Source organism: Rhinoraja longicauda, chromosome 10 (assembly GCF_053455715.1).
Source record: "Rhinoraja longicauda isolate Sanriku21f chromosome 10, sRhiLon1.1, whole genome shotgun sequence".
NCBI classification, from domain to species: domain Eukaryota; kingdom Metazoa; phylum Chordata; class Chondrichthyes; order Rajiformes; family Arhynchobatidae; genus Rhinoraja; species Rhinoraja longicauda.
Genome location: NC_135962.1, coordinates 37,674,836 through 37,696,089, shown reverse-complemented (window position 1 = coordinate 37,696,089; position 21,254 = coordinate 37,674,836). Strand labels below are relative to the sequence as shown.

Sequence of the window (21,254 nt, the reverse complement as noted above, 5' to 3'; positions counted from 1 at the left end):
CAAATAGGGAAGTCAAGAATCAGAGGGTATATTTTTAAAGTGAGAGGGAGGGGAATCAATATTAACATGAGGCAACTTTTTTCAAATATTCACACAAGGTATATGGATAGATGCTTGGATAGGAAAGGTTTAGAGGGATACTAGACCAAGTGGACCCAAACCTCTTCTGCATTGGTGCAGCATCCTCTCCTCCCCCTTATATCCTCCCTCCTTCCCCTTCCTCCCTAGGAGATAGATTTAAAGTCTAAAATGTGAATAACTTAAAAAATATAACACTGATTTCAATGAAACTTCTTCCATTTGCACCAATGGGACGACGGTGAGTAAGGTGGGCCTAAAATAGTTGTGCTATCATGTGCTGTTTTGGCTGTAGTTCAGGAACAAACAAACAAAAGTTTTAGTACATAGATAGATGGGCCATTTATCGAGGGCTGAAATAATTAAAATACAAATATGCGATTATGTTGAAGTGTTTAGGCCTTTCTTTGGCCCGATTATGGTATTTTGGTGCAGTGCGTAAAGATGATTGACAACACTGGAGAATGGAGGACACACACTGAAAATGCGACCATGATTCCCACTGTTGATTTCTGCCTGCACTGCTTTAACTTGTGTTAAGTATAAAATACCTATTTTCTACTTGAACCATTCAGTGGGTCAGGGGTGGCCATTGAGACTTACAAACGGGGTCTGGAACAAGAGGTTAGGAGAATCATTCTGACAAGGTCTGATCTGGTCTCTGGGAGGCTACAAACCACAACTGAATAGGTAACATTTAGTCAATAAAATGTTAGGGTTTGCTTTTCTTGAGTCAACACACTTAATAATAGGCTTTTTTGTTTCAAAGCCACTGTGAAACTAGTTTCATGAGGGTCAGAGTCCAAATGTGCCTTTCTTCTTACTTGCCACATGTAAAATATGAACATCTTGAAATAGTTCCTTTGTTAAATGGTTCCCCATCCCCAACTTTGTGAAATTGTCAGGGGTTATGGGGAGAAGGTAGGAGAATGGAGCTGAGAGGGATAGATCGGCCATGATTGAATGGCAGAGTTGACCTGATGGGCCAAATGGCCTAATTCTGCTCCTATAATTTATGAAATGTTACATTACAGTCATCTCCAGAGTCATAATGCACCAACAGAAGGTATAAATGGCAGATGACAATAATCATAAGCTTTTATCAAATTGATTATAAAATTGGAGACACACAAAACTGCAGATGCTGGAATCTTGAGCAAAACACAAAGTGCTGGAATAATTCAGCAGGGAACTGAGAGACTAAAAAACAAAGTACTGGAAGAAACAAATTTATTTGCTTGGCAAAGGTCTCTTTTCCTGAACACATCCAACTTCATTGCAGCTGCATGTTGTGCAAAGATGAAAAGCTTTGAAATAATGATGCATTGTCTTTCTCTCTGTATTAAAGATTTTTTAAATAAACAAAAAACTGCACAGATAATCTGATCAGCTCCATACAGATTTTAGTAATCAATGCCTTTTAATTAAATACCCCCACCACATAAATGTAATTATGTGCAAGGAGTAGTTGCTGTGTGAGGTTACACAAAAGGTTTTCTATACAAATGCATATACTGTACTGCTATCATTGTAAACATCGACAATTAAAGCTTTCAGCTTTCTGAGGATTTTTGTAGAATCTATAAGGTATAACTATTTTATAACTTATATGTCAATTATGTAAAAGGTCTTGTAGGATAAGTATTCAGTTTGCAACCACACACTGAAAATACATTAAATTGCAATGTTCTTCACACCAGACACGGTAATTCAAAATCAGTCTGCTTTAACAGTGATGGAAGACTCAAAATGCTGGAGTAACTCAGCGGGACAGGCAGCATCTCTGGAGTGAAAGAATGGGTCTAAAGGTGGGTCTCGACCCAAAACGTCACCCATTCCTTCTCTCCAGAGATGCTGCCTGTCCTGCTAAGTTACTCCAGCATTTTGCGTTTACCTTCGATTTAAACCAGCAACTGCAGTTCTTTCCTTAACGGCGATGGAGACAGGAACCAGATAAAGATCCACAGGTTCCTAATGACTTTGCACGTTTTGGCAGCTCATAAGGCTGACCACATGCCTTTCATCAAGTAAATTGGACAGGATGCTTTCAAACTTTTACCACGCTTTACTACCCATTACAAAATGTTCAAATTTTTTGCATAGATGCTCAAGAACTTCATCGATTGCTGTTAATGAGGATGTGGGCCAGCAGGACAGAGCTGGAGAGTTTTTGCAATATTTAGTTACCAATCGAAGGTCCAGCTGCAACTTACTTTTATTTTCACATCAAGTCTTCTGTGCAATATATTTAGAAGTCGCTGCTTAGCTAACCAGTTAACCTTAATCCAAATTTCATTTTAAACAAATAGTGAAAGGGACATGTTAAATAAAAGATTTCACTTTTATTTAAAATAAATGCATTTATACATAATTTTGAAAACAAACATTAGGCTTCACTGTTTAGGATGTCGGTGGCACAATGTCAGCGAGTTGCTACAGTTAAACATGATAAAATTAATCAAGGTTCAAAAATTAATTCATTTCATTGAAATAATTTTTTTACTGTTAGCTATGCTTGTAAAACACATCCAAACATAATACATTGTAAGCACATTAACTGATGTGATGCTGTAGTCTAAAAACTGTACAATTATATAAAACTTGTTTTTACATTAGTTACATGAAAAAAAACATACTTAATATAGCATTACTTCATAATGTATTGGAAAGATTTCATACTTTACGTGGAAAAAAGGTAACTAATGCTGATGATTAAAATGGCTTCACATAATACTATAAGGTGTAAAAAAAAACTTGGCAATATAAAGTAAATTAAACTAATAACCAGACATTTTGATATGCAAGCTAAAACAATGAGCTGTGTTCTTTGATTTCCAAACAAAACTACCCTAGTTTTCTATGTTGCTATAGTAGTCCTGATTTATGTTGGGAGTTATGGGTTATGGTTGATAAAGGCACAAACACATGCAAAGTTTGATAAATATATGAAGTTTTTTTCCTCCTGTCGTAGGCATACACTTCATAGGTAACTTACTTATTATTAAAACTGTATGGCTGATTCCGAGGCTTTCTTTACGAAACAGATTGGTGATGAGGGATCTTTCAAGGTCACATGTGGTGAGCATGCCACGCCCAAATCTGCAGTAGGTTGTTTGGTAGCTAGATACTAAGAAGTGCTCCTGTTAGTGCACATACAGTGTTAACTGATCTGATAACTAAAACAAAAACAAAAGTCATGATAAAAGGTTACAGTACACGGCGCTTATTGGAATAAGCAATATATGTCGAGTAACAGCACTCATCTAAAAAAGACCTTTTCGATGGCTGAATCACATCCTTTGTCACATCCATCCACTGGTAAGCTTAAAGAACATATCTTCATCCAAGCTCTCATTCTGATCTTTAGCCCGCGTCGATAGGAAGATGTAACCGCCGATGAACTCGTGAACGACCTTGCAATCAATGTCTCCACAGATAAACGAAAGCCGAACTTCATCAGCAAACTCAACAGTCACCTGAGCAGAGTGCAAAAGTGCAATGCAATTTTAACAAACATTCTTGCAAACATTTCAAGTAGAATAATATTTCTGCAAAATTAAAGACATCTACTTTGCAATTACTTTTGATCAGGCATCTGCATTATCCACATTTATTAATCATTAATGCTATGAGTTTTCTAATTTATTTCTAAAATGATAAGTAAAGATGCAGCTAGAAAGGAACAAGTTATAGTTTATAGGAGCAGAATTAGGCCATTCGGCCCATCAAGTCTACTCTGCCCATTCAATCATGCCTGATCTATCTTTCCCTCTCAACCCCATTCTCCTGCCTTCTCCCCATAACCTTACTAATCAAGAATCTGTCAATTTGCGCCTTAAAAACACCCAATAACTTGTCTTCCACAGTCGTCTGTGGCAATGAATTCCACAGATTCACTATCCTCCTCATATCCCCTTGTCATTTTATTCCGAGGCTGTGGGCTCTGAACCTAGACTCTCCCACTAGTAGAAACATCTCACAAGCACATCTAATTAAAATTAGGACACAAGGAACTGCGGATGCTGGAATCTTGAGCAAACACAAAGTGTGGGAGTATCTCAGCTGGTCAGGCAGCATCTGTGGAGGGCATGGATAAGTGACGTTTCTGGTTGAGACCCTCCAACGATGCTGCCCGGCCCGCTGAGATACTCCGCCACTTTGTGTTTCGCTCTAATTAAAATTGGTTGTCACAGGACTTTCATTGTGTACACTGTATTTTGGAAAGTTATCTTTAAAGGTCATGGGAAATGACTGAAGACAGATGTTATACACAGGAGGAAATAATTGTGATTTTGTCCTTGCACAAGCCGCTGTTCATATTCTATACTAACCTCCAAAAAAACCCCCAGAAACTATTAGTTTTGATTTTGGTACGGAAGCATTTCAAATGCAGACAGGTTCTACATGCTTGATAACTTGTTCGGATGTGGAACTAAATCCAACTGGAACTTAAATGCCATTCTGCCTGCCTTATCTCATTTACCATCACTGTGGCATTCTCAGTGTACAGTTCAATCTTCCCTCAGAGCAAAACCCTTTTTAGCTGCATGCTCTCCAGTAATTATATTTTTGCTGTAAAGAAACCAGAACTGCACAGGGTACCCTAACGTTTAGAACAGCACAGGAACAGGCCCCATGACGTCTTCGCCAGTCATGATGCTAATCCTTTCTGGCTACATATTATCCATATTCCTCCTTTCCCTGCACATCCATGTGTCTCTGTAAAAGCCTTTTAACTGGCACTATCATATCTTTCTCCACCTCCACCCCTGGCGGCACTTTCCAAACACTCACTACTGTCCATGTAAAAAACTTGCCTGCATATTTCCTTGAAACTCCCCCCCCCCCCCCCCCCCCCCACCACTCACCATGAACTATGTTCTCTTGTCTTTCCTGGAAAAATGATTCTAACTATCAACCCTAGCAATGGTTCTCATAATTTTATATACTTTTCAGGTTTTCCCCTTAGTCTCTGACACTTCAGAGAAAATAATCCAAGTTTATTCAACCACTCCTCACAGCTAATACCCCTCATCCACGCAGCATTTCAACAGGCCTCTTCTGCACCCTCACCAAAACCTTGGCATCCTTACTTAATGGGCAACCAGACCTGCACACAATCAAATGTGGTCAGCCAAAGTCCTATAAAGCAGCAACAAGATGTCCTCAACGCCCAAACCAATGAAAGCAGGCAAATGATATGTCTTCTTTACCACTCTATCTATTTAACTTAATTTTGGAGATACAGTGTGGAAACAGGCCTTTCGGCACAACGGTTCTGTGCTGACTAACAATCATGCCATACACTAGTTCTATCCTACACCCAAGGGACATTTTACAGGAGCCAATTAACCAACATACCTGAAATTCTTTGGAATGTGGGAGAAAGCCGGAGCACCAGGAGAAAACACAAGCAGAAACAGGGAGAACGTGCAAACTCCATACAGATAACGCCTGTAGTCAGGATCAAACCCGGGTCTCTGTAAGGCAGCAACTCTACCGCTGCACCACAGTGCCACCCTTTGTGTTTCCATTTTCAATGAGCTGAAGACTGGGACCCGTGTTACCTCTGTACATTAGTTGTAAGATTGCTACCATAAAATTAACATTTTCCTCTTCCGAACAGGAACAACCCACATTTGCCAGGATTAAACTCCATCTGCCATTTCTCTACAAATCCTACTGTATCCTTTGACAGTCTTCTTCATCGTCTGCAACTCCACCAATTTTTTTGTTATCTGCAAACTATCTTAACGATTTAGACGAGGGAATTAAATGTAACATCTCCAAGTTTGTGGATGACATAAAGCTGGGTGGCAGTGTGAGCTGCGAGGAGGATGCTATGAGGCTGCAGGGTGACTTGCTTGGATAGGTTGGGTGAGTGGGCAGATGCATGGCTGATGCAGTATAATGTGGGTAAATGTGAGGTTATCCACTTTGGTGGCAAGAACAGGAAGGCAGATTATTATCTAAATGGTAGACACAAAATGCTGGAGTAACTCAGTGGGACAGGCAGCATCTCTGGAGGGAAGGAATGGGTGACGTTTCGGGTCGAGACCCTTCATCAGATTAGGAAAAGGGGAGGTGCAACGAGACCTGGGTGTGCTTGGACATCAGTCACAAAGTAAGCATGCAGGTACAGCAGGCCGTGAAGAAAGCTAATGGTAGGTTGGCTTTCATTGCGAGAGGATTTAAGTTTAGGAGCAAGGAGGTCCCACTGCAGTTGTACAGGGCCCTGGTGAGATGCACCTGGAGTATTGTGTGCAGTTTTGGTCTCCTAATTTGAGGAAGGACGCTATTGCTATCGAGCGTAGGTTCACCAGATTAATTCCCGGGATGGCGGGACTGACGTATGATGAAAGAATGGGTCGACTGGGCTTGTTTTCACTGGAATTTAAAAGGATGAGAGGGGATCTTATAGAAACATATAAAATTCTTAAAGGATTGGACAGGCTAGATGCAGGAAAACTGTTCCCCGTGTTAGGGGAGTCCAGAACCAGGGGGTCAGTTTAAGAATAAGGGGTAGGCCATTTTGGACTGAGATGAGGAAAAATCTTTTCACCCAGAAAGTTGTGAATCTGTGGAATTCTCTGCCACAGAAGACAGTGGAGGCCAATTCACTGAATGTTTTCAAGAGATAGTTAGGTTTAGCTCTTAGGGCTAAAGGAATCAAGGGATATGGGGGAAAAAGCAGGAACGGGGTACTGATTTTAGATGATCAACAATGATCATATTGAATGCCAGTGCTGGCTCGAAGGGCCGAATGGCCTACTCTTGCACCTATTTTTCTAAATTACTAATTAACATATCTATATTTCCCCCCATTTATATAAAAAAACAGAGGTTCCAGCACAGACACCTGTGAAACACCTCCAGCCAGTAAGCCAATTAGGATACCAAACTACCATGTCACCATAATCTTAATCTACTGGATCAGCCTACCATGAGGTACTTTGACAAATGCTTTCCTGAAATCCCTGTAAACAACATCCTCTGCTCTATCCTCACCAATGATCTTCATCAGCTCCCCCAAAACACAATCGTTTATAAGATACGACCTACCATGGACAAAGCCATGCTGACTATTCTCTTCCAAATGTGAGTAAATCCTGTCCCGAAGAATTTTCTCAAATAGCTTCCTTTCCACTGATGTGAGGCTCACCAGCATATGATTTCCTAGAATATCTCTACTTCCCTTCTTAAACAAAGTCCAAAATTTGCTACTCTCCAGCCGCCTGAGACCATACCTGTGGTTAGAGAAGATCTACAGACCTTAGTCAACATCCTTTCAATCTCCTTTCTTGCCTCTCTTATTAACCTGGGAAAGATTCCATCAGGCTCTTTGGATCTACCAATTAATGTTCTTCATGAGATCCAAAAGCCCCTCCCTCTTGATCTTAAAATGCCCTAGAATATCAGTACACCGTATTTTGATCTCACTGTCTTCCATGCCTTGTCTTTGGCGAATACCAATGCAAAGTACTCCTTTAGTATCTTGCCTGCAGTCCAAGCACAAATTCTCTCCTTTATCATTGAGTGTTCCTACTCTCTCTCCCTAGTTACCCTCTAATGTATAAAATGCCTTTAATCCAACTGTGTTCTCCATATTTCAAATTGCCAATAATATTTTCCGGGCCCTCACAATTCCCTGCTCGAGTTCCTGAACCTCAAGTATATGCTTCCTATTTCTCTTTGTCCAAATTTACAACCTCTTTGGTCATCCAGAATTCTCTTTCTTTGCCACCCTTTTCCATCCTCCTTCCTGGAACATGCTGGTCTTGAACTCTGGTTAACTTTAAACAACTTCCACATGTCAGACATGGACGCCCAATAACAGCTGCTCTAAATTTACACTCCCTAGCTCCTGCCTAATAATGTTGTCATTTGTCCTCCCCCAATTTAATAATTTCCCCAAGGTTCAGATGTATCCTTACTCATAACTATCTTAATACATATGGAGTTGTGATCAATATTCCCAAAAAGCTCTTCCATTGAAACAGCAGTCACCTGGCCAGGCCCTTTTCCTAACAAAAGGTCCAGAATGGCCCCTCCTCGATTTGGACTATCAGTACACTGTTGCAGAAAACACTCTTGGATTCTTACAAATTTTCCAAAATTGTGGAACAGCATCCCACTCCCCCATCAGAACAGCCCCCTCCATTGACTCCTTCAAGTCCAGGTTCAAAACCTACTTCTATTCCCTAGCATTTGAGGCCCTCTGAGGGGGCTCTGTATACTGTTTATGTATGTTAGGTTTGTGTGCTTTTGTATGCTCTTTTTTAGTACCTGCACTGATGTACAGCATTTTTTCACAAAATGCTGGAGTAACTCAGCAGGTCAGGCAGCATCTCGGGAGAGAAGGAATGGGTGACATTTCGGGTCGAGACCCTTCTATGTACAGCACTTTGGTCAACGTGGATTGTGTTTAAATGTGCTATACAAATAAAATTGACTTGACTTCTTTGATGGGACAGTGCTGGAACATTTAACCACTTCAAGATCCTTGGCGTGCATATCTCTGAAGAACTGTCCTGGACCCAGCACATTGATGCAATCATAAAGAAAACCAATCAACACTTCCTTTCCATCAAAGATTGAGAAGATTTGATAAGTAGATGTATACTCTCTTGAACATCTATAGGTGTACTGTAGAGAGCATATTGACTGGTAGCTTCACCGCCTGGTCGTAAACTCGAAAAGGCCAGGAATGAAGGAGACTACAAGAAGAGGGTGGATATTGCCCGGTCCATTATGGGTACTGACCTCTCCACCATCAAAGGGATTTATAGGAGGCGCTGCCTCAAAAAGGCAGCCAGTGTCATCAAGGATCTACACCAGCCTGGCCACGCTCTCATTCCATTCTTGCCATCATGAAGGTGGTACACGAGTCTGAAAACCACGCTCTTGAACACCAACTAAACTTCGAGCTGCCTTAGTTGCACAAGGAATTTTGGCCTTTTGTGTATTTTGCACTAATATTGTTTTTTAAAATTTAAATTGATTTAACTTTTTTTTGATAGTTTATTATGTTATCTATTGAGTATTAATAGTTTCATTGTTCTGTTTCGGTACATTTGTCAATTAAACACTCTTGACTCTTGAAACTATACTTCACCTGCCCTTACCTACAACATCTGCAACATTCCGCTTTTATGAAGAGAAAGTCAATATAAAAATGTAACTTATACACTAAAATATTTCAACTTGGATTTTGTTATTTGCACATCATCAGTTCTAATTTACTCATATGATGTCTCACACTGCAGACAATTATCAGAAGTTAAAGATTCTGTGATAACATTTAAATATCGTCTTAACGATTCAGGACATTTTATAATTACCATTTTGATCTCCCAATTTACATTCCACTGTTTCATGTTGCTGAATCTCCATGTCTTGATTGCATCCCCCGTGCTTGAATCCATCCTGATCAACCGATTGTAAGCTATGCCAATCAGATCATCTTTCTTACTTCCTTGAAACCTAAAATGCAACAAATGAAATATATCATTTTAAAGGGCAGCTTGGTGGCAGCAAGCATGATTAAAGTATTTCAACTACAAAGTATAAAAAGCTCTGATAATCACTGACAAGCAGCCACTTCACAAATATTAGACTTATTTTCAAAAATTAATCACGCCAGTGCTTTTGGTGCTGGTCGCATATCATTCGTTATTTTTAAAGGAGGATCCTGGCTCAAAACGTTGCCTATCCATGTTCTCCAGAGGAGAGGTGCTGCCTAATGCGCTGAGTTACTCCAATATGTTCTGTCTTGGTTTTGTAACGCAGCATCTGCAGATCATTGTGCCTACATTTCTGTAATCATGTGCTGAGACAGAACAAGCTCCCACAATCTCCGCCTGATCTAGCAGCCGTATTCTGTTACACAATTTTAAATACAGAATTTGTGTGACTTTTTTTGGCATTTAATGTTGCTTCAAGGAGATGCTCGGTAGTTAGCTGTATGCAGATACTCCAATTGCCTTGCATGTAAAGGAATGTAAGCTAGGAGCAGATTCTCGGATGCAAGCTGCAATATTTCAAGAAACATTCCCCATGGTCGACCTTTACCAAACATGGTAATACAGTGAGTGGCAGCAATTACTGTATTCAAACTAAAGCTTGATTTTCTGGAGAATTTCCAGAGGATACATCCCTCAAAAATATTTTGTTTTTTTCCTTCTGGCTTCATTGCTGACCTTCCTACTGAAATTATTTAAAAACACAAATGTTGGCTGTTTAAGTGTTTTCAATTTCAAAAAGGGAGGGATCATATCAAGGTCTCCGGTCTCTTCAAACAAGGAAGGAAAGTCACATTTATCCATAGTTGGAGCAAAGATCAATGTTAATTTATTGGTGCGCAAAGCTGAAGAGGCAAAATTCAGCAAGCTCTTAAAATTTCTCTGCCCGTGCCAACCTATGGGTAAATGAACAACCTTCCAGCTATTGGAAATGCAACTCATTTTACACACTAGGGGATACATAACAGACCCAGAGGACAGATTTCCACTCCAACTTTATCGTTGCTCAGCCCCACACTGTACATTTCCATCTCCTCCCCAAAATCCACAAACAGGACTGCCCTGGCAGACCCATTGTTTCTGCCTACTCTTGCCCCAATGAACCCATCACCACATACCATGATTCTATTCTGTCCCCCCTTGTCCAGTCCCTACCGACCTTCATCGGAGACCTCTGCAATCAGCCTGAGGGAGGGTTCTGATCCGAAACGTTAGCTATCTATGTTCTCCAGGGGTGCTGCCTGACTCGCCGTGTTACGTCTTTCCACTCTTCCTTTTCCCCCACAGGGAAAGGGGACTAGACATGACAGTTGCAGGTTAACAATTGCTGCCTCACTGTACCAGAAACCTGGATTTGATCCTGACCCCGGGTGCTGTCTGTGTGGAGTTTGTACGTTTTCCCTGTGACTGCATGGGTTTCCTCTGGGTCCTCTAGTTCCCTCCCACATCCCAAAAGACGTTCGGCCTGTAGGTTAATTGGCCCTCCTTAAAATCACTCCCAGTGTGTATGAAGTGGAAGCAAAAGCGGGACAACACAGAACTAGTGTGAACAGGCGGCACGGTAGCGCAGCGGTAGAGTTGCTGCTTTACAGCGAATGCAGCGCCGGAGACTCAGGTTCGATCCTGACTACGGGTGCTGCACTGTAAGGAGTTTGTACGTTCTCCCCGTGACCTGCGTGGGTTTTCTCCGAGATCTTCGGTTTCCTCCCACACTCCAAAGACGTACAGGTATGTAGGTTAATTGGCTGGGTAAATGTAAAAAAATTGTCCCTAGTGGGTGTAGGATAGTGTTAATGTACGGGGATCACTGGGCGGCACGGACTTGGAGGGCCGAAAAGGCCTGTTTCCGGCTGTATATATATGATATGATATGATATGATTGGCGTAGGCTTGGAGGGCCAAAGGGGCTTAATCAAACAGTAAGGAACACAAGTACATCCCTGTGTCTAGCTCACAGGAAGTAAATATCTGCTGGCAAATGTTAACTGTTTGTCTTACATAGATTGTGCCCACCCAACCAACTATGTCCAGTATTTTCTTCTTTTATTCTAGATTTCCAACACCTGCAGTTATCTGCTTTTGTAATGTAATGTAATACCACCTCGTCACACACCATCATCACCGTGTGAAATGTAATACCGCACAAAATTGATTACACGCAACAACTTCCAGCCAATTGATCAGATGGGAAGGGAGCTTGTCGTCAAGTGATATCCGATGGTTGTGTAGAAAACCTTGCTTTGCGATAACTAGGGGCTCAGAATCATGAAAGTGGAAGAGGTTGGTTTTCTGCTACTGTGTGGTGTCAATCAGGAGTAAGAAAAGGGAGAGGAATCCTGCAGAATATTCATTCCTAATAACATAGCTATCTTTTCATTTTAATTTTTTAAATTCACCCTAATGTGAGAGGGATATGGAGGTTTGTTTACCACCTGACACAGGAACAGCTTTCTCCCCCGCTCTTACTAGACCACTGAACGGTTCTCCCTCAAACTAGGGTACAGTCCTGATCCTCCAAACCTACCTCAATGCAGACATTGGACTGTTAAGCTACAATGCTGAGAAACTAGGTTCTGCCCTCTGGTATCATTCCCCTTTGCTCTCTTTGTGCTTGCATTTGGCCTGATTGTATTCATGTATAATATTAATTGATTTGATTAGATAGCATGCAAACAAAAGCTTTTTACTGTACCTCGGTACATGTGACAATAATAAACCTAAACCTATGGCAAGTCATGTCCAAATCTCCTTCAGAGAGAGAGATAGTCTACAAAAATAAGACTTTTAAGAAATTTGTGTAAACAAAAAGGCCTTTACGATACATTTATAGCCCACTTTAGAGAAAGGACGGGATTACTTTTGGTATATTGGTTGAATGTTCATTTTAATACACACACGGAAACAGGCACAGAACCACATTTAAAAATCAATCACATGGTAACTTTATGCAGCTGCTGACGAAAGTAAGATGATGGGTCTCACCTTCAAGATTTGGCACTTGTTTAATGCCTACAAAAAATTGCAAAGAGCATACTAAATTTCTGCTGAGGCAATTGTGAATAAAATGTAGCTTGTTACCTCGAAATGAAATGAGTGATGCCAAACTCAGGCAAGGATTGCCAAGCCTGAATAAACCTCATCTTTGCTTCTATGAGGCTCATCTGAGCTACATTCTGATGGGCCTCAAGGATTCTGGCAGAGATCTGAAAAGGAATGAAATAATAATAATAATAAAAAACTTTTTTCCACAGCAGTGCCAAGGAAGTGTTATCAGAAGAGCAGTCAACAGTAAACAGAAAACAAAATGAGAGAATAGCAAAAACCTGAGTCGAGGTTAGGCACGTAGACATGTTCAGGACTGGAAAGTTAGTTTTCGTTTGTTAAAAAAAACATTTAGCTCCAGAAAAAACTTCCACTGTCACACAATCAACCAAATAGGCAGTTGTACATTCCTGTAGACAGTCTTTCAATTATGCTGATGGTCTTCAACCTCAGGATTCACTGCAAGAACCTTCAATGTTAAAAAAGGGAGCAGAGCTTAGTTTGAACTCTCTGGTGTCAGATTTCATTAAAACTGCATTATTCTCATGTACTGATTGTTCTTTGTCTAAGATTGGATTTAGTGGAGGTTTTCACTTCAGCGTTAACATTTAACAATTCTGACACACATGGCAGCCCACACACAAACACACACACATACACACAAAAAACATTCTTCCCATCACAGGGACTGAACCAACCACTTACCAAGTCCCTTACATAGCCTGGCTGAAGAGGGCAGCATGAAGAGGGCAAAGGAAGTTGAAAGAAAATGCAGTAAGAATAAGGTTAAAAGCAGCACACAAACAGCTTTTCACACCCATCCATCTGCCTCCCACCACTCAAAGCAAATCCCCAGAGCAATTAAATACATTATTCATATCTAACTAGTTGTACATGCAACTTTATAAACAAAATATCGTTAACAATGCAAGTGATCTATTGGATAAATATTATGAGTACCAAAATCACCCGGTTACCACTAATTACCAAGGAAATGGTATTCTGTGTTTGAGGAAATATCATAGACTCACCACATTCTAAAAGTCCACTATAAGATTTCTATACCGTTCTATACAGATTGTGGAGAAAAAGAGAACATAATGCTTTCTAAAAGTTGTGCATACCCATGAAAAACATCTCTGATTACCATTCTGTATTGAGATTACAGTTTTGTTTGATTCTCCTCAATACCAGAAATTTTGCACATTATAGACATCAATGTTGTAATCAAAAATGTTTAAATCAATGTCTCATCATGTGATGGAGGGGTTAGTTAGGGCTGCTCAAATCAAGCTGCAGGCCATAATTGTAAAAGATAGGACAGAGATGTTAAACATTCCTACGGAATATGTCAGCAGCAATAATATTGGCATTTAAGGAAAATACATTATAGGTAGATTAGGGGCAGAAATAAATTGACTAATAAAGCACACAGGACTACAGATGCCTGAGAGAGAGAGATACGTGTACACGTTATGCTTTTGGAGGAGGAAATGGCAGATAATTTAATCAATATGTCCAATTCCTTGGAAATAAGCAAGATGTCTTTGGACTGGAATAGCCAATAACCACTAGAAATGGTTATTAGAAATATGCACAATTGTTTAAAGTGAGCAACAGTTTGTTCTAAAGAAAGATTCAGGTGTGTAGCATGAAGGAACATTGCACATGAAACATGGATAAAACATTTGTTGATTTGGTTTTAAATACATCTTATGTAGAGTCAAAACTTCAAGGGAAGTTTGGGGCAGCACTGTTGCACAGCTGATAGAGCCAGAGACCCGACCACAGGTGCTATCTGTGTGGAGTTTGCATGTTCTCCTTGTGACATGTGGATTCCTCCGGATGCTCCTGTTTCCTCCCACATTTCAAAGACATGCAGGTCTGGATGTTAATTGGCCTCTGTAAATTGCCCCTAGTGCGTAGGTTGTGGATGAGAATGTGGGATAACAGAGAACTAGTATGAAGGGGAGATCAATGGTGGGCGTTAACTTGGTAGAGCGAAGGGCAATTTCCATGCTGAATCTTTCAATCAAAGATAGAGGTTCTGGATACATTCAGCAAAGGCATTTAGGACACGAAGAATTCAACACAGGCCCCTCATGATTAAGCCAGAAATAAGAAACTTAATGTCCGGCAGCTCTTTTAGATATTGGGACTGTTTCCACAGGACTTTTTCCACTGGAGCAAGATAAAAAGACTTAATAAACAATGCACTTAATTTACAAATAGTTTGCGAGCAGGAACTGGGACAGACCATCTCTTCTCCTGAGAGTGTCAGTTCTGAAGGTCACAAGTTTAACAGTCACTGAAAGAGAGGAGAAAAGCTCCATTGTGCTGGGGTCATAAAGCTTTCCTCCAGAAAGAGGGAGAAGTAGTCAATATGTCAGGGGAAAACCGGATACATGTTTGAAGCAAAACACAGTCATCAAATCGTAAAGCACAGAAACAGGCCTCTCAGCCCAAATCATCTATGCTAACCAAGATGCCCCATCTAAGCAAGTCCCATTTAACTGCATTTGCCCCACATTCCTCTAAACCTTTCCTATCCATGTACCCGTCCACGTGTCTTTTAAATGGTATTACTGTACCTGCCTCAACTTCTTCCTCTGACAGCTTGTCCAATATGCCCACTACCCTCTGAGTGAAAACTTTGCCCCTCAGGTTCCTACATGATCATCACTGGCCAAGGCACGTTCCTGGCTAAAACTAACTTCTATACTTTATTATCAGATGACAATCAGCCATTTAGGTATTTATCTCCTGGGGAGCCTCACATTTTGCAAATTTGTGAGTTCATCCAAAACTCAGCCGTCAATATAATACTGCATTAATCTCCATCCAACCATTGCCCTCTTTCCCACTGACCCACAAAGACTTCCAGTCCAGTAATGCCTTCATCTTAAACGTTTCACACCATTTAACAAATCCTTCAATGGCATCCTCTTTCTTTCTGCTTTACACCCACCCCATCTCCTTCCTCCTTCTCCGTCCGCTCCGAAGATCTCTACCTTCCTCCTCCCTCCCCACTCACTTCATTTGGCTGCAACTTATGGCCGAGTTTTCAAATGGAAGGCCTTTCAGAAAACCTTGCCTGAGGAGCTGTTTCACTTTAGGATGCTCTGCAAAAACCTACCTCTACAACCATGCTTTAGGGCAGCTTTTGAAATCTCTCTCTCTCTCTCTCTGCAGTTTGGTGTCAGATTTTGTTGGATAAGGCTTTTGCAAAGCTTGATGGAACATTGTGCGTGCAGTGTTAAAAGTGCAATATAAATGCAGACTGTTGAGTGGGACGACATTCTATTAAATCGCAGGCATGGAAACAAAAGATTGGTGTTTTTTTCCTATGAATTAACCGTGCCTCTAATTTAATACACTAATAATAATTTAGAACTCGGGGTTGTTAAGCTGTAGCAAGTTGGACTGTCGGTGTTCTGTTGTCAGTACATAGGACAATTAAACACTCGACTTGAAAATGCAATATTTTCTGTTCAACATGCAGACAACCTTATTTTTAATCTTCTAATACAAAAGCTAAAGAAAAACCCTCATACACAATATTTAAAATTACTTTAATCTTCACAATAGTCCAAAAGCTCCCCGAGTTGTAAACTGAAAAGCAATTGATGGTCTTTTTTCACAGTAGGAGGAGCTCTGTGGGGACCAGGAAAGGAAAACGCTGTAAACTGGAACAAATGTGGAAATATTAAACGTTAAATTTTGCCTCAAATGTTATGAAAGCCTTCAGTGTACCGCAGCAATGCTGAACTTTGACTCTGGTGACATGCACAGAATTTAACTGGCTCCATTTCTTGTGTCAGCAGTGAGTCTTGCAGAAATGTTCTAAGTGGGGCCAGCATGTCTTCTATAACTCTGGGCCCAACACCCAGTAAAGTTTACCAACCCCTCTCCCCCACTCCCATTTCTTTCTCATTCTCTCTCAAATTGCCAATGTTTTACACTGTGGCAATCCATAATTTTTAAGTTTAGGTTTGAGATACAGAACTGGCCCTTTGGCCCGCCGAGACCAAGCTGACCAGCGATCCTTGCACATTAACACTATCCTACGCACGCACCTTAAGGACAATTTACAATTATTCCAAGCCAAATAACCTACAAATCTGTACGTCTTTAGAGCCTGGGAGGTAACTGGAGATCCCGGAGAAAACCCACGCAAGTCACGGAGAGAACGTACAAACTCTGTACAGACAAGCAACCATAGTCAGGATTGAACCCGGGTCTCTGGCACTGTAAGGCAGCAACTCTACCGCTGCGCCACTGTGTCCCCCTTAATCTCCCCAACTTATTCCAAACATGCTCTCGAATTGCAGAGAAAAGGTGTCTGCATGCACAAAACTAAACAAGACCTGTACAATTTTAGATACCTGTCTTCTTCTTTACAAACTTACCCACCCCCTCACCCGTATCCACCCATCACTTGCCATGCTTTGTCCCATTGCCACTTTTTTCCAACTTTCTCCCCTCTACTCCATCAGTCTGAAGAACGTCCCAACCCCTGAAACGTTGCCCGTCCATTTCCTCCACAGATGCTACCTGACCTGCTGAGTTCCTCCAGCACTTTGTGTTCTACTGAATATTCCAGTATTTGCAGTTCATTCTATCTTTTTTTTCTTGTTCTTCTTCTTGTGCAGCCCAATCACATCCCATCATATTCAGCACTGCTTTTGTGCATATTTACAGGGGCTGCAGGACCTCAAGCTCATTTAGATACTGACCAATATGAGCATGGAAATTGGATTAGGCAATAGTCCTGAACCAGTGCTGCTATTTAGAGTCATGGAGAGTCCTAGAGCACAGAGGCAGACCCTTCGGTCCCACTCGTCCATATTGACCAAGGTGCCCCATCTAAGCAAGTCCCATTTGCCCGCGTTTGACCTAACAGTCACAGAATCATACAGCATGGAAACAGGCCTATAATGAGCCCATTGCTCATCTTGTCTCATGTACCCAGTTATGTCCGGTGTTCACTGACATGATAGGTGCAGGAGGAGGCCATTCGGCCCTTCGAGCCAGCACCGCCATTCAATGTGATCATGGTTGATCATTCTCAATCAGTACCCCGTTCCTGCCTTCTCCCCATACCCCCTGACTCCGCTATCCTTAAGAGCTCTATCTAGCTCTCTCTTGAATGCATTCAGAGAATTGGTCAAAACCTCTGTTACACTTAGTATCCAGAAGTTCCTCCTAACATCCCTTGGGTTTAAACATTTGGCCACAAATGTTTATAGGGCTAGCAGGCTTACAATTGCACACTAGTGCACTGGACTTGAGCATATCAGGGCAAGCTCTGACGGGACATCCCCAGTACTGCAGTGCATTAACAGTGACTCAAGCTATTGAATGAAAAAGCTCATTTAAAATTATATCACAGTAGTTTTAGTGTTAAGCAGATTTTTCCTTCCTATGTCTCCCCCCCCCCCCCCCCTCCCCCCTACAGTAGAAAGACTTCAGCCAACAGGAAACTAATTGTTATTGGACAGTAGAAACAGCCTTGAAACATGAATCATTCTTCCCTGTTCAAAAATGCCAGCGCAGTGAAACATTTATACAGAGCCAAACTAGAAAATCCTTTCTAGCTTTCTCCATCTAGCTGCTTGCATTTGGAACATTTCATCAGTTGGGTTACACATATTAGCCAATTTGACCAATTTTTCAAGTCAATGATAGCACATCGAAGCATATTTTTACCTATAAGAGAAAAAAAGGAACACAAAATCTAAATAAATGAGCATTCTACTCTATTGCAAGTTATAAGAAGAAACCACAGTTATCAATCTCTCCACAGTGTTTTATCCAGTAGTTATTGAGAGTCTGAAACTAATTGTGCTGTATAGTAATCCTGTGCTTTAATCAGCTAATTCTTGACCCAGTTTGCTCCAGTTTGAAAAGCCCTGTTCTTAATTATGATTTAGAATATCTTCGGTAACTTAATTTTTTCTCCACAAACCTGGACACACATTTCTGATTCATTCACCCAGGTTTCTAAGCAAACATTATAAATGGTGAGAAGGGCAAAATTTAAAGGAGACGTGTGAGGCAGGTTTTGTTTTACACAGAGAGGGTGGTGAGTACCTGAAAGATGCTGCCAGGGGTGGCTGCAGAGGCAGATATGATAGTGTATTTAATAAACTTTTGGATAGGCACATGAATACCTAGGGAATGGAGGGATATGGATTATGTGCAAGCAGGTACGAGTTGGTCCGGGCATCACGTTCGGCAAAGACAATATGGGACGAAGCGGTAATTTTGCCTCTGTATTGTTTTCCATGTTCTAAAAAAGATGGTGGCCTCAAGAGAAATATACGTGGGATGGTTCTTGTCATGTACTGCCAAGGTATTGATATTCTTTTTAAATTTGCATAATGACCATGTGGAATTCATTGCCACAGAAGGCTGTGGAGTCCAAGTCAATAGATATTTTTAGGGCAGAGATACATAGATTCTTGATTAGTACAGGTGTCACGGGTTATGGGGAGAAGGCACGAGAATGGGGTTAGGAGGGAGAGATGGATCATCCATGAATAAAAGGTGGAGTAAACTTGATGGGCTGAATGGCCTAATTCTGCTCCTATCAGTTATGAACTTATGAACATGACCTATTACTAGCACACTATGGGCATTAACAATCAAGCTTGTCTGACAAGCCAACGAACAGTTTCAATAATTAGTTCCAAACTAAACAGATGGTGGAATCATGAAACGCAGAAGGAGTTGGCAAAACATAATTCAATACTGTCGGATTTATCAAGACAGTAAAAAAGAAAGATAATTGGGAAAGATGCCCTGAGAAAACATCTCATGGCAAATTTCTCCACATAAATCTGACAATAGTGGAATTTTGATTTAAAAAAGCTGGAGAAATTCAATGGTCTGGGAAGGAATGGATTAGGGAGATTTCAAATTGATTAACTAAACGCACACAAGATCGTCCTCCACTTTGCTAAAGGATGTTTCTTCTATCCATTCATCCCCCAAAATCTTGTGGAATTAAGTATGTCCAGCCATTTAGAAGTCACCAATAGGGAACCATCAATTATATTAACCTGTCAGAGAGAGTGCAGTGATAACACTCAAAGTGTCAACAGATTATGTGATTTAGACCATGTCAAAGGAGCAGAATTAGGCCATTAGGCCCATCGAGTCTATGCAACCATTCTATCATGGCTGATCTATTTTTCCCTCTCAATCCCAATCTCCTGCCTTCTCCCTGTAACCATTGATGCCCGTACTATCGAGAACCTATCAATCCCTGCTTTAAAAATACCCAGTGTCTTAGCCACCACAGTTATCAATAGCAATGAAATCCACAGATTGTCGAAAATTCCTCTTCACCTCCATTCTAAAAGCACGTCCATTTATTCTGCAGCTGTGTCCTCTGGTTCCTGACTCTCCCATTACTGGAAACATCCTTTCCATGTCCACTCTATCTAGGCCTTTCATGATTCAGTCGGTTTCAATGAGATACCCCCTCATCTATCTAAACTTCAGTGAGTACAGGCCCAGAACCTTCAAACGTTCCTTATACGTTAACCTAATCATCTCTGGGAACATTCCTGTAAACCTCCCGTGGACCCTTTCCAACGCCAGCACATCCTTCTTCGGATATGGGGCCCAAAACTGCTCATAATATTCCAAATATGGCCTCACCGATGCCCTTTGAAGCCTCAGCACAAAATTCATGTGGACACCCACACAACACTTGTGCTGCGTATTGAGAGTGCTGCGTGATCAAAGATGGCTTAGTTTAAAATTAAACACTAAACCAAAAACCTGATGGCTTGCTCAAATAATATTCATTGGGAATATTTTGAAGAGCATAAATGTTCTCCCTGAGGTCCTGGTCAATAATTATCCCTCCACCAACAACATGGAAAGAGATTGCTGCTGACTGTGCAACCACACAGTTAAGCTGGCTCCTTCATCCCATACAAAGTAACATTTCAAAAATAATTTTATTGACGTCCTTTGAGATGTTTTGGAGATCATGAAGATGTCTTGCTGTGCAAGCTGTTCTCTGATAATTCAATAAATATCTTGCAATTATTCCTGGAAGACCTTACATTGAAATCTTCTGCACAGGGCTCAGATAAAGAAAAAACTTAGTGGAAACAAAAGGTTCAAGAACTTGCCAACATCCTGCAACAACAATTTTGCCGTTTATTTTAGGAGCGGAAAAAGTCTTACGACTCAAGGACTTGCCTTGAAATACAATTCCAAGAAGTAAGGCTTCCAATTACAGGATTTTGCTGAATTTGGAGAATTTGCAACATTTCTTCTGTGACCAGCACGAAAGTTTCAGTATATTGGAAGCAAGCATGGGTGGAGGGTAAGGGGAAAATAATTTTTCATCAAGCCTAACAGATGGATCACATTCTTGACTACAAATTAAGCAAAGCTTGTGGAATTGTCAAGTACCTACTAGCTAAAATGTATAAAAGTGAATTAGCAAAGAGAATTATTTTAACACAGAACACAGGCTGGAAACCACTCATTTTTACTGAAGTTCTACGCATCACAGCAACTTTTCAGCTGTAATACTATGTTTGTAATGCATATCATCATCCTAGATGCAAGTTTAATGACATTATCCCC

General features: G+C 40.9%; 1 protein-coding gene across 5 annotated transcripts in view; it reads right to left on the bottom strand.

Moving 5' to 3' along the window:
- Window positions 1-2,415: 2,415 nt before the first annotated feature.
- Window positions 2,416-21,254, bottom strand: part of fermt2 (FERM domain containing kindlin 2) — a 109,031-nt gene continuing 90,192 nt past the window's right edge. For 3 of the 5 annotated variants that reach the window (XM_078406673.1, XM_078406677.1, XM_078406674.1), the window contains 4 exons: window positions 13,347-13,367; window positions 12,678-12,802; window positions 9,420-9,561; window positions 2,416-3,554 (listed from right to left, as the gene is read on the bottom strand). In XM_078406673.1, the coding sequence (XP_078262799.1) occupies window positions 3,381-3,554; window positions 9,420-9,561; window positions 12,678-12,802; window positions 13,347-13,367 (462 nt within the window). In that variant the 3' untranslated portion in view covers window positions 2,416-3,380. The remainder of the gene's footprint in view (window positions 3,555-9,419; window positions 9,562-12,677; window positions 12,803-13,346; window positions 13,368-21,254) is intronic. The other 2 variants (XM_078406676.1, XM_078406678.1) reach the window with 1 other exon arrangement.